This window comes from Scyliorhinus torazame, chromosome 4 (genome assembly GCF_047496885.1).
Source record: "Scyliorhinus torazame isolate Kashiwa2021f chromosome 4, sScyTor2.1, whole genome shotgun sequence".
In the NCBI taxonomy this organism is placed as follows: domain Eukaryota; kingdom Metazoa; phylum Chordata; class Chondrichthyes; order Carcharhiniformes; family Scyliorhinidae; genus Scyliorhinus; species Scyliorhinus torazame.
This window is the reverse complement of record NC_092710.1, coordinates 72,390,409-72,408,802: the sequence shown is the minus strand read 5'-3', so window position 1 is coordinate 72,408,802 and position 18,394 is coordinate 72,390,409. Positions and strand designations below refer to the sequence as shown.

Below are 18,394 nucleotides of genomic sequence, written 5' to 3'. Positions count from 1 at the left end.
GTTTCTGTTTAAACTATAGTCTTTGGCTACTGGGACAAACCCCCTTTTAGATGGTCTGGTCCAAAAACATCCCCTTTCGGTTCTGTGGCAGAATCTGTGGTGTTATTTGATGGACTTGGCAAGCAGCCCATCGGTGTCGGTGGAGTTTTCAATGTCCTCCTATTGCAGCCTGTGGTTGGTGAAGCCAGTCAGGCACTTTCAGGGAAGAAGGCGGGTCTTCTGGAGAGTGCCATCATTTGTTCAGTTCTGTACAGCAGCTGGCGAAGGAAGGACCCAGAAGTCACCCTTTCTCTCTGCGGGACGATTTTAAGAAGCATTGCAGACAAATCTGTGAAGTCTTTCCTGTGTTTAAAGGAGTGTAGACACCAACAGACCTGAGACAGAGATCTTGAGTGTGAAGCTTCAAGTTGTCCCAAACGTCAGTAACCTTTGAACTGTGTGTGTCAGGGGCTGGGAAAAGCTGAAGAATTGAGGCTTAAGGTGGGTGCATTTGTGACAAAGCCACCAGAGTCTTGTACAGGAATCAGGCAACTAAAAACTACTAACTTCCAGGACCAGAGCTGTATTGTCACGGGAAGGCGAAAACTCCATCTGATGATCGAAAGGCAAAAGTAAACCGACCTGAGCATCCTGTGGACAGCACCATCCGCTAGCCGGTGACGAGAACTGCACTGAACTGGAATTCTGAGGTGAAACACTATCTGGTGGTCGAAGGACGGAATTGCGCCAACCTGAACTTCTCAAATAACCCTTTTTCCCAGAGACTGCAGCCACAGAATGAACACTCATCCCTCACCTACCCCTTTAATCCCTGTTTTATTTTATTCCTTGCCGACCTTTACCTGGTGCCTGTCTTGTGTATGTCTGGGCTGAGGGTGGGACGGGTTCTTGGGATTAGGTAGTCTGGTAGATGGTTAATTCCTTATATGTTCATCTTTTCTTCTTTTTATTAATAAATAATTTGTTAATATTTTACGTATTAATCTGGTGTCGGCAACTCATTGGAGCAATCAAGGATTAAAGATCTATGGAAAATACAAATTATTGGTTAATTCGCTTATGTTGGGACTCTGGGGTCTGTGGGACTGGAATTAACTGCGCACTCACCCAGGGTGTGGTAACTCCGGGTCGAAGTGGGTCAGTAATTCACCCGACGAGAGATGCTGCTTCACCTCTTGAAATGCCTTTTGGTGTGGGGGGGCCCCAGCCCCACTTCTGTCCCTTCTTCAGTAGTCGGTGGTGCGGAATGAGCAGCGTAGCCATCCTGGGTATGAACCTCCCATAGTAGTTCACCAGGCCTAGGAGAGAGCCATTTGATCACGAGGGATGGGGCCCTGGTGAATCGCCCGCACCGTTTCTTCCACTGGATGGAGGCCCCTGCTCGGTGGCCGAGATATGTGACCTCCGGTGGGTGGGAAGCGCACTTCTCCCTCCGGAGGCTGACCCCGGACTGAGAAAACTGGTCAAGGATCACGGTTAGATTCTCCACATGTACCTGATGCGAGGTCCCTGTGATGACAACATCGTCCAGGGAGACAGCCACCCTTGGCAACTCTCTAAAGATATTCTCCATAGCCCTCTGGAATATTGCACAATCCGAGGAGAGTCCGAACGGCAACTGCACGTACTCATATAGTCCAGTTGGGTATTGATCATCACATATTTCCGGGAATGTGCTTGAGCACCAGATACAAGTAAGCTTGTATCGATTGTTTGTCCTTTGCAAATACCGATAAGTTGAATTGAATTTAAAATACAATTATAGTTCCTGGTAATTTCTTCAACTCAAGATACACAGTACAAAACGACTGTGCAGTTTAAAATAGAATAAAATAGCGATTTTGCAAAGCAAGCAGATAGAATAGGTTTCAGAGGATAGGTTGAATTGATTCTAGACTGGCTTTCCCATCCCAACACCTGAACTTTTAAGAAGATTACCATCCTAAACATTGAGTCCTCTTTACAGCTGTGATTGGTTTTAAATAATTTACAATTCATTCAATTCGAGCAAATGTCTGCCTGTCTGTCAAATTTAAGAGATAACGGTGGCTGTATTTTTCCATAGCGGACCACATTTCGCACCAGGATGGGGTGCCTGGTCGTTACCATCAAAACAAAACTAGGATTTCATCCAAATTCTTTGTGAGACAAACGGTCTTTTCACAGCATGACCGAGCGCAGACTGTAACAGTCTGCGAAAATGTGCTTATCACATCAATTCACAAGCACTCCACTTTTCTTACTGTCATGGTTAATATATGACTTTAAATTTTATTTAACATGATTTCTCTAAATAATGCCTTCATTTAAACCTTTTTACCGATGATAAAATGTTGATTGCTATCAGGAGTTCTGTCTCTCTCTCTTCCACCATGTGGGGGAGGGGGGTGAGGGGGGGGGGGGGGGGGGAGATGGGGGCTGGTGCCACAGTGGCCTGCTCTCTTTTCCTGAGTCAAGGTCCAGCATGGAGCGGGGAGATTCCATTGGGGGTCTTTTTTGGAATACTGTTGAGCTGAGGTCAAGGCCTGGGAGCAATAGTGGGAGGGGGTAAGGGGGTGGGGAAGAGACCGGAATCTTGCTGTGCCTGTGAGGATCAGCACCCCATCAGGGTAACTCGGTACAGATCCTGGGAGGGGGGGGGGGGGGGAAAGAGGGGTGGAAACCAGCCTCCTCTGTCAGTGATGGTGGGGGGTTTGGGAGTGTCAATCGGGAGGTTTGAGGGCAGGGAGAGATGCAGCTAATGGGTGTGGGATTGGAACAGGGAGCGACAAAGGGAGATGACATGGGGAGAGGTCACCAGCGGCTAAGAGGAAATCTTCACTGGCAGATTCGTCAGATTGGGAGTCCCACTGGCGCAGATCCGTCTGTGAACGTCTTGGTCCCAGGACTGCCGATGAGGGCCCCCTTTTCCTTCCAATTTTCGGAAGATGAACTTTGACCTTGGCAGCGAAGGAGGCTGGAATGGGATCAACCTGCAAAGGAAAGGTGGAGGTGTCGGTACATCAGCAACGAATGACATTTCCTGGAAGCGCGTCAACACTGACAGAGACAACAACATTTAAACACACTGCTGACAATCAGGTCAATACCAGATACGGTCATTACAGCGGGAGGGAGCGAGTGGTTCAGGAATATCGCTCCAGCATTGCGAAGGAACCTCCCACCCGTTCACATAATCATGCTCAGTGGGATACGGAACGAACAACTTCACCAGTAAACGGGGCCTGTTGACTGGACCCCTTCCGCAAACATCCACTCCCTCCACCACCGACGCACAGCTGTCTCAAAAGACCTCCCTGTGCAGCCGTGTGTACCATCCACAAGATGCACTGCAGGAATTCGCCAAGGCTCCTTCGGCGGCACCTTCCCAACTCACAACCTCTACCATCCAGAAGGACAAGAGCAGCGTTCCCTTCCAGTCGGGAACACTTCAGCAGTCATGGACATTCCGCCTCCGATCTTTGGGGAAACATTCTCCAAGGCGGCCTTTGCGACAACGCAGAATCGTCGAGCAGAGACCCGTAGCCAAGTTCCACACGCATGAAGACGGCCTCAACTGCGATCTCGGGGTCGCGTCACGTTACATGGAACCCCCACCACTCTGCCCAGGTTGCAGAATCCTACTAACTGCCCTGGCTTGAGACGACTCACAGCTTGATTCCCTGCGATTATCCCTCACTCCACTCACACTGTTCCTATAAAGGTTTGTTCTTCACAGCCCAATCTGCAATGATCTTGCAATTGTGTCTCTCGTACATATGCTGTGATTGTGAATATGCCTCCACTTCACCTGAGGGAGGAGCAGCACTCCGAAAGCTTGTGATTCCAAATCAACGTGTTGGACTTTAACCTGGTGTTGTGAGACTTCTTACCAAGCAAGGAAAAGCTGAGTTTAATGAGCGTGGCTCCACCCACGAGCTGAATATAACACAAGATGGCCGAAGGTGACGGGTCGGATTATTACATCCTGCGACCAATCCCCCCCACGTATTGCCTGAGATGAAGATGAACTATTACCTTCTCTGTTTCCATGACCGGATTTCTGATGTGACTTCTGATATAAAGCGATTATAATGATGGTGATGATGAAGAAGATAATGAAAATGCTGATTTTGACAATGATGGGGATGATGTTGGTCGCGGCCTCTAATAAATTATTTGAATCTGCAAGACAGGAAACAAATAGACAAACGTGAGATCTATGGGCAATAAATGGGGTAGAATCATAAGAGTCATAGTGCAGGAGGAGGCCATTTGGCCCATCGAGTCTGCACCGGCCCCTGGAAAGAGCACCCGACCCAACCCCACCCCTCCACCCCATCCCCACACCTCCACCCTATCCCCGTAACCCCAACTAATCTTTTTTGGACACCAAGGGCAATTTATCACGGCCGGTCCACCTAACCTGCACATCTTTGGACTGCGGGGAGGAAACCGGAGCACCCGGAGGAAACCCACGCAGACACGGGGAGGACGTGCAGACTCCGCACAGACAGTGACCCAAGCCGGGAATCAAACCTGGCACCCTGGAGCTGTGAAGCAACTGTGCTAACCACTGTGCTACCGTGCCGCCGAGGAGCACACACTTCATTGTCTGTAGAAGGGTGATTACGGACTGGAAACGTTAACTGAGTTTCTCTCTCCACAGATGTCGCCAGAGCAGACGGGGACATCCAGCGCTTTCTGTTTTTGGTTCTGATTTCCAGCAGGCAAAGTATTTTGCTTTTATTGACAAGGGTAAATATCTTATTGAGTGAGGCGGTTTGAATACCGATGTACAGATCACTAAAGGTGTAAGTAAGCAGCAAAGCATGTCCAGGGCTCCTTTCTACAGGGGTCGAATTGAAAGGCAGACAATTAAGGTGAAACCTTGGTCACACCACACTTGGGAGCGCTGTGCGCAGTTCTGGGACGTGATTTAAACGGATAAAATCTATATCCGGTTTCGGGTACGTTTAGCGGGTGTCTCTCAGTGACTGCAGCGGCTGAGTAACAGCAGATATTTAACCATACCTTGCCATTTATTTAAGTCTCGGGAAGTTTCTCTCCGCCAAGGTCGCACTTAAGAGCCACTTCTCGCTGGTGAGCCCAACAGGAAAGGGTCCTCGCAGATCGGGGCGCCATTTTCTCTGCCTGCCCCGATCTTTCCCGCCCCCACCCACCTTTCAGCAAACCCCCCCCCCCCCCCCCACTTTGGACCTTCCCCCCCCGATCTCGAGGGAACAGAACCCCCCCCCCAGACCTGTTAAGGCCTCTCCAGGGTCCAACCCCTCGCAGTGTGAACTTGGCACCCGACTATCCTGGTACTGGCATCCTGGCAGTGGCTCTGCCAGCCTGGCAGTGCCAGGGTTCCAGAGGGAGTTCCAAGGTGCCACCCTGCTCTGTCCTCTATCACCTTGGGGTCTCCAGTGGCCTGTGGGACCCCCACCCCGAGGTACCATAAGACAGTGCAGCAGAATTAAGCCACTCGGCCCATCGAGTCTGCTCCGCCATTCAATCATGGCTGATATTTTCTCATTCCCATTCTCCTGTCTTCTCCCCATAACCCCTGATCCCCTATTAATCAAGAACCTATCTATCTCTGTCTTAAATACACTCAGTGATTTGGCCTCCACAGCCTTCTGCAGCAAAGAGTTCCACAGATTCACCACCCTCTGGCTGAAGAAATTCCTCCTCATCTCTGTTTTAAAGGATCGTCCCTTTAGTCTGAGATTGTGTCCTCTGGTTCGAGTTTTTCCTACCAGTGGAAACATGCTCTCCACATCCACTCTATCCAGGCCTCGCAGTATCCTGTAAGTTTCAAAAGATCCCTCCTCATCCTTCTAAACTCCAATGACTGCAGACCCAGAGTCCTCAACAGTTCCTCGTACGACAGGCTCTTTATTCCAGGGGTCATTCTTGTGAACCTCCTCTGGATACTTTCCAAGGCCAGCACGTCCCTCCTTAGATACGGGGCCCGAAACCGCTGACAATACTCCAAATGGGGTCTGACCAGAGCCTTGTACAGCCTCAGAAGTACATCCCTGGTCTTGTATTCCAGCCCTCTCGACAAGAATGCATTTGCCTTCCTAACTGCCGACTGAACCTGCACGTTAACCTGAAGAGAATCGTGAACAAGGACTCCCAAGTCCCTTTGTGCTTCTGATTTCCGAAGCATTTCCCCATTTAGAATATAGTCTATGGCTAAATTCCTCCTTCCAAAGTGCATAACCTCACACTTTTCCACATTGTATTCCATCTGCCTCCTCATTGCCCACTCTCCCAGCCTGTCCAAATCCTTCTGCAGCCCCCCTGCTTCCTCAATACCACCTGTCCCTCTACAGATCTTTGCATCATCTGCAAACTTAGCAACAGTGCCTTCAGTTCCTTCATCCAGATCGTTAATGTATATTGTGGAAAGTTGCAGTCCCAGCACCGACCCCTGAGGCACACCACTAGTCACCGGCTGCCATCCTGAAAAAGACCCCTTTAGCCCCACTCTGTGCCTCCTGCCATTACGACTGCTCTACGTTTGTGGAAATCAGCACCTAGCGGCTCATTTAAATTTGCCGATCTGCATCTCGCCCAATCGCAAGATCCAGATAGCGATGTCGCACGAGACTCTATTAAATGTCGCGAGGCGTTGAGAATCATAAACCTAGCGGGAATCAACAGCCTCGTCCTGACACCAAGTCGGGTGTGACACGGCAATTAATGTGCGCCCTCGTCTCCATATCCCTCAGTTCACACTTTGAGGTCTGTGCATAATGCTGGTTGTCAGCCCTCTGTTTGACCGCATTTGGAACTTGGTGCTCCAATCTGGTCTCCATATAATACATATAATTAATTAATTAGTGATGGCTGGTCAGGTGATGTGCTTGAGCTGCTTGACGTGGGAGCTGGCAGATCCCATTGCGAGCTGCAGCGACCACATCTGCAGTAAGTGTTGGCTGCTCGAAGAGCTCCGGCTCAGAGTTGATGAGCTGGAGTCTGAGCTTCAAACACTGAGGCACATCCGGGAGGGGGAGACTTACCTGGGCTCTGTGTTTCAGGAGGCAGTCACACCTGTCAGAGTAAGTAGTTTAAATTCTGCCACTGGCCAGGGACAGCAGGGTGAGACTGCAAGTCAGGCAGGTAAAGGGAACCAGCAGTCAGGAACTCAGGAGCCTCAGCCCTTGACCCTGTCCAACAGGTATGAGGCACTTGCTCCCTGTGTGGATGGCGAACAGGGCTGCAGGAAGGAGGAGTCAGCTGACCAAGGCACCATGGTTCAGCAGGCCATTCAAGGGGAGAGAGTAAATAGGCAGGTTGTAGTTGTAGGGGTTTCTATTATCAGGGGGATAGATAGTATCCTTTGTGAGCAGGATAAAGAGTCCCGCATGGTATGTTGCCTGCCCGGTGCTAGGGTGCGGGACATCTCTGACCGGCTTGAAAGGATACTGGAGAGGGAGGGGGAGGATCCAGTTGTTGTGGTCCATGTCGGTACCAACAACATAGGCAAGTCTAGGAAAGAGGACCTGTTTAGAGATTATAAAGAGCCAGGATTCAAATTAAAAAACAGGTCCTCAAGGGTCATAATCTCCGGATTACTGCCCGAGCCACGTGCAAGTTGGCATAGGGAGGCAAGAATAAGGGAAGTTAACACGTGGCTGAAAGAGTGGTGTGGGAAAGAGGGGTTCCTTTTCATGGGGCACTGGCATCAGTTTTGGGACAGGGGGGACCGCGCTGGGACCAGTGTTCTGGCGAAAAGAGTAAATAGGGTGGTCAATAGGACTTTAAACTAAAGATTGGGGGGGAAGGGAAAGTCAGGGAACCAAGAGGTGAAATAATCAGTGGGAAGCGTAGCTGCTTAGGAATACAAAAAAGCACGAAAAGACAGAACTCAGGAGAGGTTACGATAGTCCCCATCTCACAAAATATGACACAGTGTATGGAAAGGCTCAGTAAACCAAGGTCCACCACACTAAGAAAACAAAAAGGGACGGTCAATAGAGAATTAAAGGTGCTATATTTAAATGCGCGCAGTGTACGGAACAAGGTAGATGAGCTTGTGGCCCAGATTGTGACTGGCAGGTATGATGTGGTAGGCATCACAGAGACGTGGTTGCAGGGGGTTCAGGACTGGCATTAAACATCCAGGGATTCACAACCTATCGAAAAGACAGAGAGGTGGGCAGAGGGGGCGGGGTTGCCTTGTTAATTAGGAATGAAATTAAATCAATAGCACTAAACGACATAGGGTCAGATGATGTGGAGTCTGTGTGGGTAGAGTTGAGGAACCACAAAGGCAAAAAAACCATAATGGGAGTTATGTACAGGCCTCCTAACAGTGGTCAGGACCAGGGGCACAAAGTGCACCACGAAATAGAAAGTGCATGTCAGAAAGGCAAGGTCACAGTGATCATGGGGGACTTCAATATGCAGGTGGACTGGGTAAATAATGCTGCCAGTGGACCCAAGGAAAGGGAATTCATTGAATGTTTACAGGAGGGCTTTTTGGAACAGCTTGTGATGGAGCCCACGAGGGAACAGGCCATTCTGGACTTTGTGTTATGTAATGAGCCAGACTCGATAAAAGATCTTAAAGTAAGGGAACACTTAGGAGGCAGTGATCATAATATGGTAGAATTCAGTCTGCAATTTGAAAGAAAGAAGGTAGAATCAGATGGAAAGGTGTTACAGTTAAATAAAGGTAACTACAGGGGCATGAGGGAGGAACTGATGAAAATCGACTGGGAGCAGAGCCTAGTGGGAAAGACAGTAGAACAGCAATGGCAGGAGTTTCTGGGAGTAATTGAGGACACAGTACAGAGGTTCATCCCAAAGAAAAGAAAGGTTATCAGAGGGGGGATTAGGCAGCCATGGCTGACAAAGGAAGTTAGGGAATGCATCAAAGCAAAAGAGAAAGCCTATAATGTGGCAAAGAGTAGTGGGAAGTCAGAAGATTGGGAAGGCTACAAAAACAAACAGAGGATAACAAAGAGAGAAATAAGGAAAGAGAGGATCAAATATGAAGGTAGGCTAGCCAGTAACATTAGGAATGATAGTAAAAGTTTCTTTAAATACATTAAAAACAAACGGGAGGCAAAAGTAGACATTGGGCCGCTCCAAAATGACGCTGCTAATCTAGTGATGGGAGACAAGGAAATAGCTGAGGAACTAAATAAGTACTTTGCGTCAGTCTTCACAGTAGAAGACATGAGTAATATCCCAACAATTAAGGAGAGTCAGGGGGCAGAGTTGAATATGGTAGCCATCACAAAGGAGAAAGTGCTAGAGAAACTAAGAGTTCTAAAAATTGATAAATCTCCGGGCCCAGATGGGCTACATCCTAGAGTTCCAAAGGAGATAGCTGAAGAAATAGTGGAGGCGTTAGTTATGATCTTTCAAAAGTCACTGGAGTCAGGGAAAGTCCCAGAGGATTGGAAAATCGCTGTTGTAACCCTCCTGTTCAGGAAGGGAACACAAAAAAAGATGGAAAATTATAGGCCAATTAGCCTAACCTCGGTTGTTGGCAAGATTCTAGAATCCATCGTTAAGGATGAGATTTCTAAATTCTTGGAAGTGCAGGGTCGGATTAGGACAAGTCAGCATGGATTTAGTAAGGGGAGGTCGTGCCTGACAAACCTGTTAGAGTTCTTTGAAGAGATAACAAATAGGTTAGACCAAGGAGAGCAAATGGATGTTATCTATCTTGACTTCCAAAAGGCCTTTGATAAGGTGCCTCCCGGGAGACTGCTGAGTAAAATAAGGGCCCATGGTATTTGAGGCAAGGTACTAACATGGATTGACGATTGGCTGCCAGGCAGAAGGCAGAGAGTTGGGATAAAAGGTTATTTTTCGGAATGGCAACCGGTGACGAGTGGTGTCCCGCAGGGTTCAGTGTTGGGGCCACAGCTGTTCTCTTTATATGTTAATGATCTAGATGACGGGACTGGGGGCATTCTGGGTAAGTTTGCCGATGATACAAAGATTGGTGGAGGGGCAGTTAGTATGGAAGAGGTGGGGAGGCTGCAGATTTAGACAGTTTAGGAGAGTGGTCCAAGAAATGGCTGATGAAATTCAACGTGGGCAAGTGCGAGGTCTTGCACTTTGGAAAAAAGAATAGAGGCATGGACTATTTTCTAAACGGTGACAAAATTCATAATGCTGAAGTGCAAAGGGACTTGGGAGTCCTAGTCCAGGATTTTCTGAAGGTAAACTTGCAGGTTGAGTCCGTAATTAAGAAAGCAAATGCAATGTTGTCATTTATCTCAAGAGGCTTGGAATATAAAAGCAGGGATGTACTTCTGAAGCTTTATAAAGCATTAGTTAGGCCCCATTTAGAATACTGTGAGCAATTTTGGGCCCCACACCTCAGGAAGGACATACTGGCACTGGAGCGGGTCCAGCGGAGATTCACACGGATGATCCCAGGAATGGTAGGCCTAACATACGATGAACGTCTGAGGATCCTGGGATTATATTCATTGGAGTTTAGGAGGTTGAGGGGAGATCTAATAGAAACTTACAAGATAATGAATGGCTTAGATAGGGTGGATGTAGGGAAGTTGTTTCCATTAGCAGGGGAGACTAGGACCCGGGGGCACAGCCTTCGAATAAAATGAAATGAAAATCGCTTATTGTCACGAGTAGGCTTCAATGAAGTTACTGTGAAAAGCCCCTAGTCGCCACATTCCGGCGCCTGTTCGGGGAGGCTGGTAAGGGAGTCACTTTAGAACAGAGATGAGGAGAAATTTCTTCAGCCAGAGAGTGGTGGGTCTGTGGAATTCATTGCCACAGAGGGCGGTGGAGGCCGGGACGTTGAGTGTCTTTAAGACAGAAGTTGATAAATTCTTGATTTCTCGAGGAATTAAGGGCTATGGAGAGAGCGGGTAAATGGAGTTGAAATCAGCCATGATTGAATGGTGGAGTGGCCTCGATGGGCCGAATGGCCTTACTTCCGCTCCTATGTCTTATGGTCTATCTTGGTTAAATCACACTTGGAGCACTGGGCAGAGTTCTGGTCTCCGTATCTGATTGTTACTCCACACTTGGAGCACTGTCTACAGTTCAGTCCATATCCCTCGGTTAGACAACACTGGGAGCACTGTGCACAGTTCTGGTCTCCATGTCCCTCGGTTAGACAACACTGGGAGCACTGTGCACAATTCTGGTCTCCATGTCCCTCGGTTAGACAACACTGGGAGCACTGTGCACAGTTCTGGTCTCCATGTCCCTCGGTTAGACCACACTGGGAGCACTGTGCACAGTTCTGGTCTCCATGTCCCTCGGTTAGACCACACTGGGAGCACTGTGCACAGTTCTGGTCTCCATGTCCCTCGGTTAGACCACACTGGGAGCACGGTGCACAGTTCTAATCTCCACCTCCCTCGGTTGGACCACACTGGGAGCACTGTGCACTGTTCTGGTCTCCATGCCCCTCGGTTAGACCACACTTGGAGCACTGTGCACTGTTCTGGTCTCCATGCCCCTCGGTTAGACCACACTTGGAGCACTGTGCAAGCCTTGAAGCTCTGAAAAACATTATAGGAGCAGAAGTAGGCCATTTGGCCCATTGAGTCAGCTCTGCAGTCAATCATTGCTGATTTCATCCTGGCCTTAACTCCACCATCCTGCCCCATCTCCATAACCTTCAACCCATTACTAATTAAAAATCTGTCCTACTACTCCTTCAATTTACTCACTGTCCCAGCATCCACCGCACTTTGCGACAGCAGATTCCACAGATTCACAATCCTTTGGGAGAAGTAGTTCCTCCTCAACTCCGTTTTAAATTTGCTGCACCTTATCCGAAGACTATGACCTCTCATTTTAGAATGCCTCATGAGGAAGCATCCGCTCCAGGTCTACTTTATCCATACCTTTTATCATCTTGCATACCTCAATTTTATCTCTCAAAATTCTTCTAAACTCTCTAGGCCAGTGGGATCAGACCCAATCACCACCTGTTACCGAGCAGGGCGCAGCCTTTGGGCTAATTCATTGGCCAGCAGCCGATCAATCAAACCGAGTCCTCACTGATCTCTCTGACATTGGTCAAATTCCTGTTTCAACCAGCACAACCTTCCGGATACTTCTGTTTGAATTAAAGGTACAGTTTTCTTGCATTAAAGTCGCAGGTTCATTAATCATCCATGGATCAAAAGTGAAACAGTGAAATAAAAGAAAGGGGAAATAAAGGAATAAACAAGAAGGACTCTTACATGTGAGAAAATACTTTTTCACACAATGAGTGATTGGGGTCCGGAATATTCTGCCTTGAAGTGTGGTGGAGACAGGTTTGATCGAGGGCATTGGATGATTATTTGCAGAGAAACAATTAAGTCATGATGCTCGTTTGGAGAGCTGGTGCAGAGATGAAGGGCTGGATGGCCTCCTTCTATCTATGAAATCCTTTCAGCACAGAAGGAGGCCATTCAGCCCATCGAGTGTGCGCGAGCGACCCAGAGAGAAGCCCAACAAGGCCACATCCCAGTCCTATCCCGTAACCCTGCACGTTGATCGTGGCCAGTCTACCTCTCCTGCGCATCTCTGGACAGTGAATCATAGAATAGAATGACTATAGTACCAGGAGGCCATTTGGCCCATCGAGGCTGCACCGACCCTCTGAAAGTGCGCCCTATCTAGGCCCACTCCCCTGCACTATCCCCATAGCCCCAGCTAACCTTTGGACACTAAGGGGCAATTTAGCATGGCCAATCCACCTCGTCTGCAGATCGGTGGACTGTAGGAAGAAATTGGAGCATCTGGAGGAGACCCACACAGACACGGGGAGATCATGCAGACTCCACACACACACACACACAATCGAACCCGGGTCCCTGGCACTGCGGGGCAGCAGTGCTAACCACTGTGCCACCCCTCTGCACCATTGAATTCTGAGACTCTGTGATATCCTCACTGTTCCTCTTCCCATCTTGAAAACCTGGACACAATCGCCCTTTAACTTTCTCCATTCCAGGGACACCAGTCCAGTCTATTGACGCTGAACCCTTGGGGTCCCGCAGTTGTGTCTGAATCCACTCCATTCCCGACTCCAGCTTCCCCCTGGCAGATACAAGGTGGACACTGACCTGTCTGTGTGTGTTGACAAGGTTCACCTTGACTGAACGCTGCGCTCTCCTCACTGACAGGGTTCTGGACTGTGCAGCGGTAGTTGATGGAGCCGGACATTCCCACCGACACTTCCAACTGCTCCATATTCCTGGAGACTGGCTGAACGGAGTCGTCCCTGTCAAAGTCTCCGACTGGAGACCAGCTATAGGAGACACGATCTCCCCTCTCCACGGAGCAGCGCAGGGTCACGTTACAGACCTCACTAATGGTGGTGTTGATCAACTCTACTCGAGGCTTGGATACAGGCTCTGTGTGAACAAAGAGAGGCTGTGAGTATGGTTCGGAAAAGCTCCTGGGCTGGGTTCTCTGATTTTCCGGCTCAGTGCCGACGCCAGCGTGGTAACTGCCAAATTCGGCAGGGACCCCTCACCGACCCTGGGACCAATGAGGGGCTCGCAGCCACAGCGGGTAAAACCCCCGGCTCCCACGGCAGACCCAGCCGGAGAATGACCGAGTCCGTGACCGCAAAGGCGCATGGCAACGACCTGCAGTGGTCGCGACGTAAGACATGTCGGTGGTCGTGCGTGGACCCGACCTGCCAAATACTGCCGCCCTTGGTCACCCCCCACCACCCCACCACCACCAATCCCCCCAGCCCTCGCAGAAGCCCCGCCCGGCCAGCACCATGGCTTCCAGCGGACTGTTGCGGAGCCGGAGACAGTCCGCCTCCCCCACACCGGGGGCGTCATTCTCCGACCCCCCGCCGGGTCAGAGAATGGCCGTTGGCCGCCGTGAATCCCGCCCCCGCCCCCGCCGAAGTCTCCGAAGGGAGAAAAGTCGGCGGGGCGTTAATGGCGCCGCTGCCGCGGAGAATGTCACGGGTCTGCGCAAGGCAGCCGATTTTCGGCCTGCCGATATTCTCCCTTCCGGATGGGCCGAAGTCCCGTCGACGTGATGACCGTTCACGTCGACGTGAATCAAACCTCCTTTTCATCGGCGTGACCCGGTGCTCCAGGCTCACGCCGACCAGCGAGGAGGTGAGTGACGGCCTGGGGGGTTGGCTCTGGGCAGGAAATGGCGTGGCGGCAGACTGATTGCCTGAGGAGAGGTGTGTCTCGGCTTGTGTGTGTGTGCGGCGGGGGGGGGGGGGGGTGGTTAGAGTAGGCTGGGCTCCGGGGGAGTGCCGGGAGGGGGTCCGTGCCGGGGTGGAGGTTGGGGGTTGGGGAGGGGGTCCGTGCCGGGGTGGAGGTTGGGGGGGGGGTCCGTGCCGGGGTGGAGGTTGGGGAGGGGGTCCGTGCCGGGGTGGAGGTTGGGGAGCGGGTCCGTGCCGGGGTGGAGGTTGGGGAGGGGGTCCTTGCCGGGGTGGAGGTTGGGGAGGGGGTCCGTGCCGGGGTGGAGGTTGGGGGTTGGGGAGGGGGTCCGTGCCGGGGTGGAGGTTGGGGGTTGGGGAGGGGGTCCGTGCCGGGGTGGAGGTTGGGGAGGGGGTCCGTGCCGGGGTGGAGGTTGGGGAGGGGGTCCGTGCCGGGGTGGAGGTTGGGGAGGGGGTCCGTGCCGGGGTGGAGGTTGGGGAGGGGGTCCGTGCCGGGGTGGAGGTTGGGGGGGGGGGGGGTCCATGCTGGGGTGGAGGTTGGGGGTTGGGGAGGGGTTCCGTGCCGGGGTGGAGGTTGGGGGGGGGTCCGTGCTGGGGTGGAGGTTGGGGGTTGGGGAGGGGGTCCGTGCCGGGGTGGAGGTTGGGGGTTGGGGAGGGGGTCCGTGCCGGGGTGGAGGTTGGGGGGGGGGTCCGTGCCGGGGTGGAGGTTGGGGAGGGGGTCCGTGCCGGGGTGGAAGTTGGGGAGGGGGTCCGTGCCGGGGTGGAGGTTGGGGGTTGTGGAGGGGGTCCGTGCCGGGGTGGAGGTTGGGGGGGGGGGGTCCGTGCTGGGGTGGAGGTTGGGGGTTGGGGAGGGGTTCCGTGCCGGGGTGGAGGTTGGGGGGGGGTCCGTGCTGGGGTGGAGGTTGGGGGGGGGGGGGTCCGTGCCGGGGTGGGTGATGGGAGGGCAAATGAGTTGGTCCACCTGGCCAGGTGCCAGCCTCCAACAGTTGGACCCATGCGGTCCATGCCACCTGGCTGGGGGGAGGAGGGGATATGGGCAATGATGACATGTCGTCGTTCCCCTCCCCCCCCACCAGGTCGTCATGTTTTCAGACCATCCAGCGATGTTGGCCGGCGTGGTGGCAGCCGCTCATGTCTATGTTGCCCTGGATGAGGAGGAGGAGGAGGAGGAGGAGGAGCGTGCCAGAGAGGCGGCGCAGGCTGCCGCAGAGGGGCAGGCGGCAGCCACCCAGGCTGGAGGGACACCTGACCGACAGGACGAGGAGGGGGAGGAGGACGTCGCGGCCCCACGGCAACGGAGGCACCCGAGGGCGCCCCGTGTGTACCGGCCCCGGCAGTCATACCAGGACCTCACGGACCGGGAATGCAGGAGGAGACTCCGGATGAGCCGGGAAACCATGGCACACATCTGCCACCTGCTGGCACACCTGTCACCGCGTGGCACTGGCGGGGGACACCCTCTCCCCGTGTCCGTCAAGGTTACGGTGGCCCTGAACTTTTATGCAACGGGGTCATTCCAGGCACTGAGTGGGGACCTGTCCGGCATATCGCAGACATCGGTGCATCGGTGCATCCGGGCAGTGACAGATGCCCTTTATGCCATGGCGCACCGCTACATCCGCTTCCCCGTGGACCGGGCCAGCCAAGATGCCCGGGCCGTGGGCTTCTCTGCCGTTGCCGGGTTCCCCATGGTCCAGGGCGCGATCGATGGGATGCACGTCGCCGTGCGGCCACCTGCAGATAACAGGGCCGTGTTCACTAATAGGAAGGGGACCTATTCGATGAACGTACAGGTGGTCTGCGACCACCGCATGATTATCCTGCACGTCTGCGCCCGTTACCCAGGCAGTGTACACGACTCATTCGTGTTGTCGCGGTCATCCATCCCCGGCATGTACGAGGGACTCCATCCCCGGCTGAGGGGCTGGTTGCTGGGCGACAGGGGCTACCCATTGCGATCGTGGCTGATGACGCCTATACGGAGGCCACGCAATGAGGCGGAGAACCGCTACAATGATGCCCATGTAGCGACAAGGGGAGTGATCGAGAGGTGCTTTGGCGTGCTGAAGATGCGTTTCAGGTGCCTGGACCTCTCTGGGGGTGCCCTCCAGTATCGGTCAGATAGGGTCGGCCGCATCATTGTGGTGTGCTGCGTCCTGCACAACATAGCCCAGCAGAGGGGCGATGTGCCGCAGGCAGAGGAGGGCGGAGTGGAGGAGCAGCAGGAAGAGGCCCAGTCCTCCCCAGATGAGGGGGATGGGGGCAATGGTCAGGGCAGACGGGGTAGACACAGACGGGTGGCTGTCCACCGTTACCGGCTGGCCCAGCGGGCACGGGACAGACTGATAGACGCCCGCTTCACTGACTAGATGGGCGTGGGAATCGGGTAGTATGGCCACAGACCGCACACCATGGCAACAGCCGACCACCCACACCCCCCACCCATCCACCCACCCAGCACCATCACCCCCCTCCCCAACCCCACACACCCCACCCGCATGCACACCACCCCCCCACTCCCAATTGCCGATCCACCGGCGGCACAACGGGCCGGGCTCACCCAGTTGCGGGTGGACGCGTGTCTATCGCAGGCCATGGAGAATGATGACAACCCGCCTCCGATGAGCTCCTGGCTCTACATCGTTGGACTATGTCTGACCCATGGCCACAGTACCACCATCCACCCGGACCATCCCTGCATGCGGCTGTGACACTGCAGCGCACGGTCCCGTCCTCTGCCCGGGGGATGTTGATGGCGGCCCAGGGGGAAGGGGGCAGACTCACCTGGGGCTGAGGTAAGACCACCCCTCACACACACACTTGCGCTCAACGTACATGACACCCCCGCACACTTTGGACAGAGCACAAAGGCAGCTTCGGTAGGTGTAACATTGACTTTAATAACCAAAGGAGTTCATGCACGTGCCCTAGCGCCTAAAACTCATCTGTGCCCTGCACCCGTGCCAACTTACTCAGTGTCTAATTGTTTGGCCTTACGGGCCCTTTGACTACGTCTACGTGGTTCCCCAGACGGTACAGCAGAACTGGAGGTGGACTCCTGTGATTCCTGCCCTCTGACACTGGATCCCTTTGGCGGCCGTTTCCTGGGGCGTCCTGGCCTAGATGGGCCAGGCTGCGGCCCGGGCGACTGGGATGGCGAGCTGCCAGCCTGTCCTGCCCGTTGCCCACCCGATGCACCTGGGACGGAAGGGGGGGAGTCCGAGGTGTCGCGGTGTACCGGGACCTCCCCTACAGAGGGAGCCGGGACGGACCACACCACCTCCTCCTCCCTCGGGGTGCCCGATGGCCCCCAGGCCTCTACATGGGTGGGGGATGCGAACGGACTGGCCATCCGACGCGCCCCCGACATCTGGCGCTGCCAGTCCTGGAGGCCCGTGCTGGTATCGACAGGGGTCTGCAGGTTTGCAGCCATGGAGCCCAGGGGGTTGTCGAACCCTGTCTGCGACAGTGCGACGCCAGCTCGCACATGGCCACTGGCGCCGATGCCCTCAGCGATGGCCTGCTGAGACTGGGCCATGGCCTGCAGAGACTGGGCCATGGCCTGCAGAGACTGGGCTATGGCCTGCTGAGACTGGGCCATGGCCTGCTGAGACTGGGCTATGGCGTTGAGCGCCTCTGCCATCTGGCGCTGGCACTGGCTCATGGCCTCCTGTGAGAGGGCAGCCATTTCCTGGGCCACAGACGCCGCCTGCACGGAAGGCCCCAGGCCTCGCAAACCGTTCCCCATGTCTGACACCGTCGCACCCATTGCCTCCACCGCGGACGCCACCCGTGCGGTGTCAGCCTGGGTGGCACGCATGACCGGGACCACTCCCAGCTCCTGGACGCGGGTGGACTCCTCCACCTGCGACCGCAGCCGCCGCAAGCCACCCGTCACCTTATTCGCTCGTCTCCGTGTCGGTGGTTGCATCGGATCTATGTGTGGGTGTGGTAACTGCAGGAACCCGGGATCCATCTGGGCGGCAGATGTTCGCTTGGCCTGGGCTGCCCTCCGACCGCCCGGTCCCTCTGCTGCTCCTACCTCCACCTGCTGTACCGGGACGGCTATGTTGTGCGCACCAGTGAGTGTACCAGACGCCTCATCACTAAAGTGCCCAACCGTGGTGAGTGTTTCTGCGATGGTGGAGGGTGTTGGTGACAGCAGTGGCGTTGTGTCGTGCTCTTCGTCCCACTCTGAGTCCATGGCACTTTGGGGTGGGGGTTCGTCTCCACCCATCCACTCTGAGTCACTGTGCGGTATTTCGT

At 53.6% G+C, this 18,394-nt stretch overlaps 1 protein-coding gene across 1 annotated transcript in view; it reads right to left on the bottom strand.

Moving 5' to 3' along the window:
• Positions 1–1,945: 1,945 nt before the first annotated feature.
• The window catches only part of LOC140410297 (SLAM family member 5-like), a 41,117-nt gene continuing 24,668 nt past the window's right edge, over positions 1,946–18,394 (bottom strand). The window contains exons 3-5 of the mRNA XM_072498276.1: positions 13,056–13,346; positions 4,018–4,164; positions 1,946–2,972 (exon numbers count right to left, since the gene is read on the bottom strand). Coding sequence (XP_072354377.1) covers positions 2,968–2,972; positions 4,018–4,164; positions 13,056–13,346 — 443 coding nt within the window. The 3' untranslated portion in view covers positions 1,946–2,967. The remainder of the gene's footprint in view (positions 2,973–4,017; positions 4,165–13,055; positions 13,347–18,394) is intronic.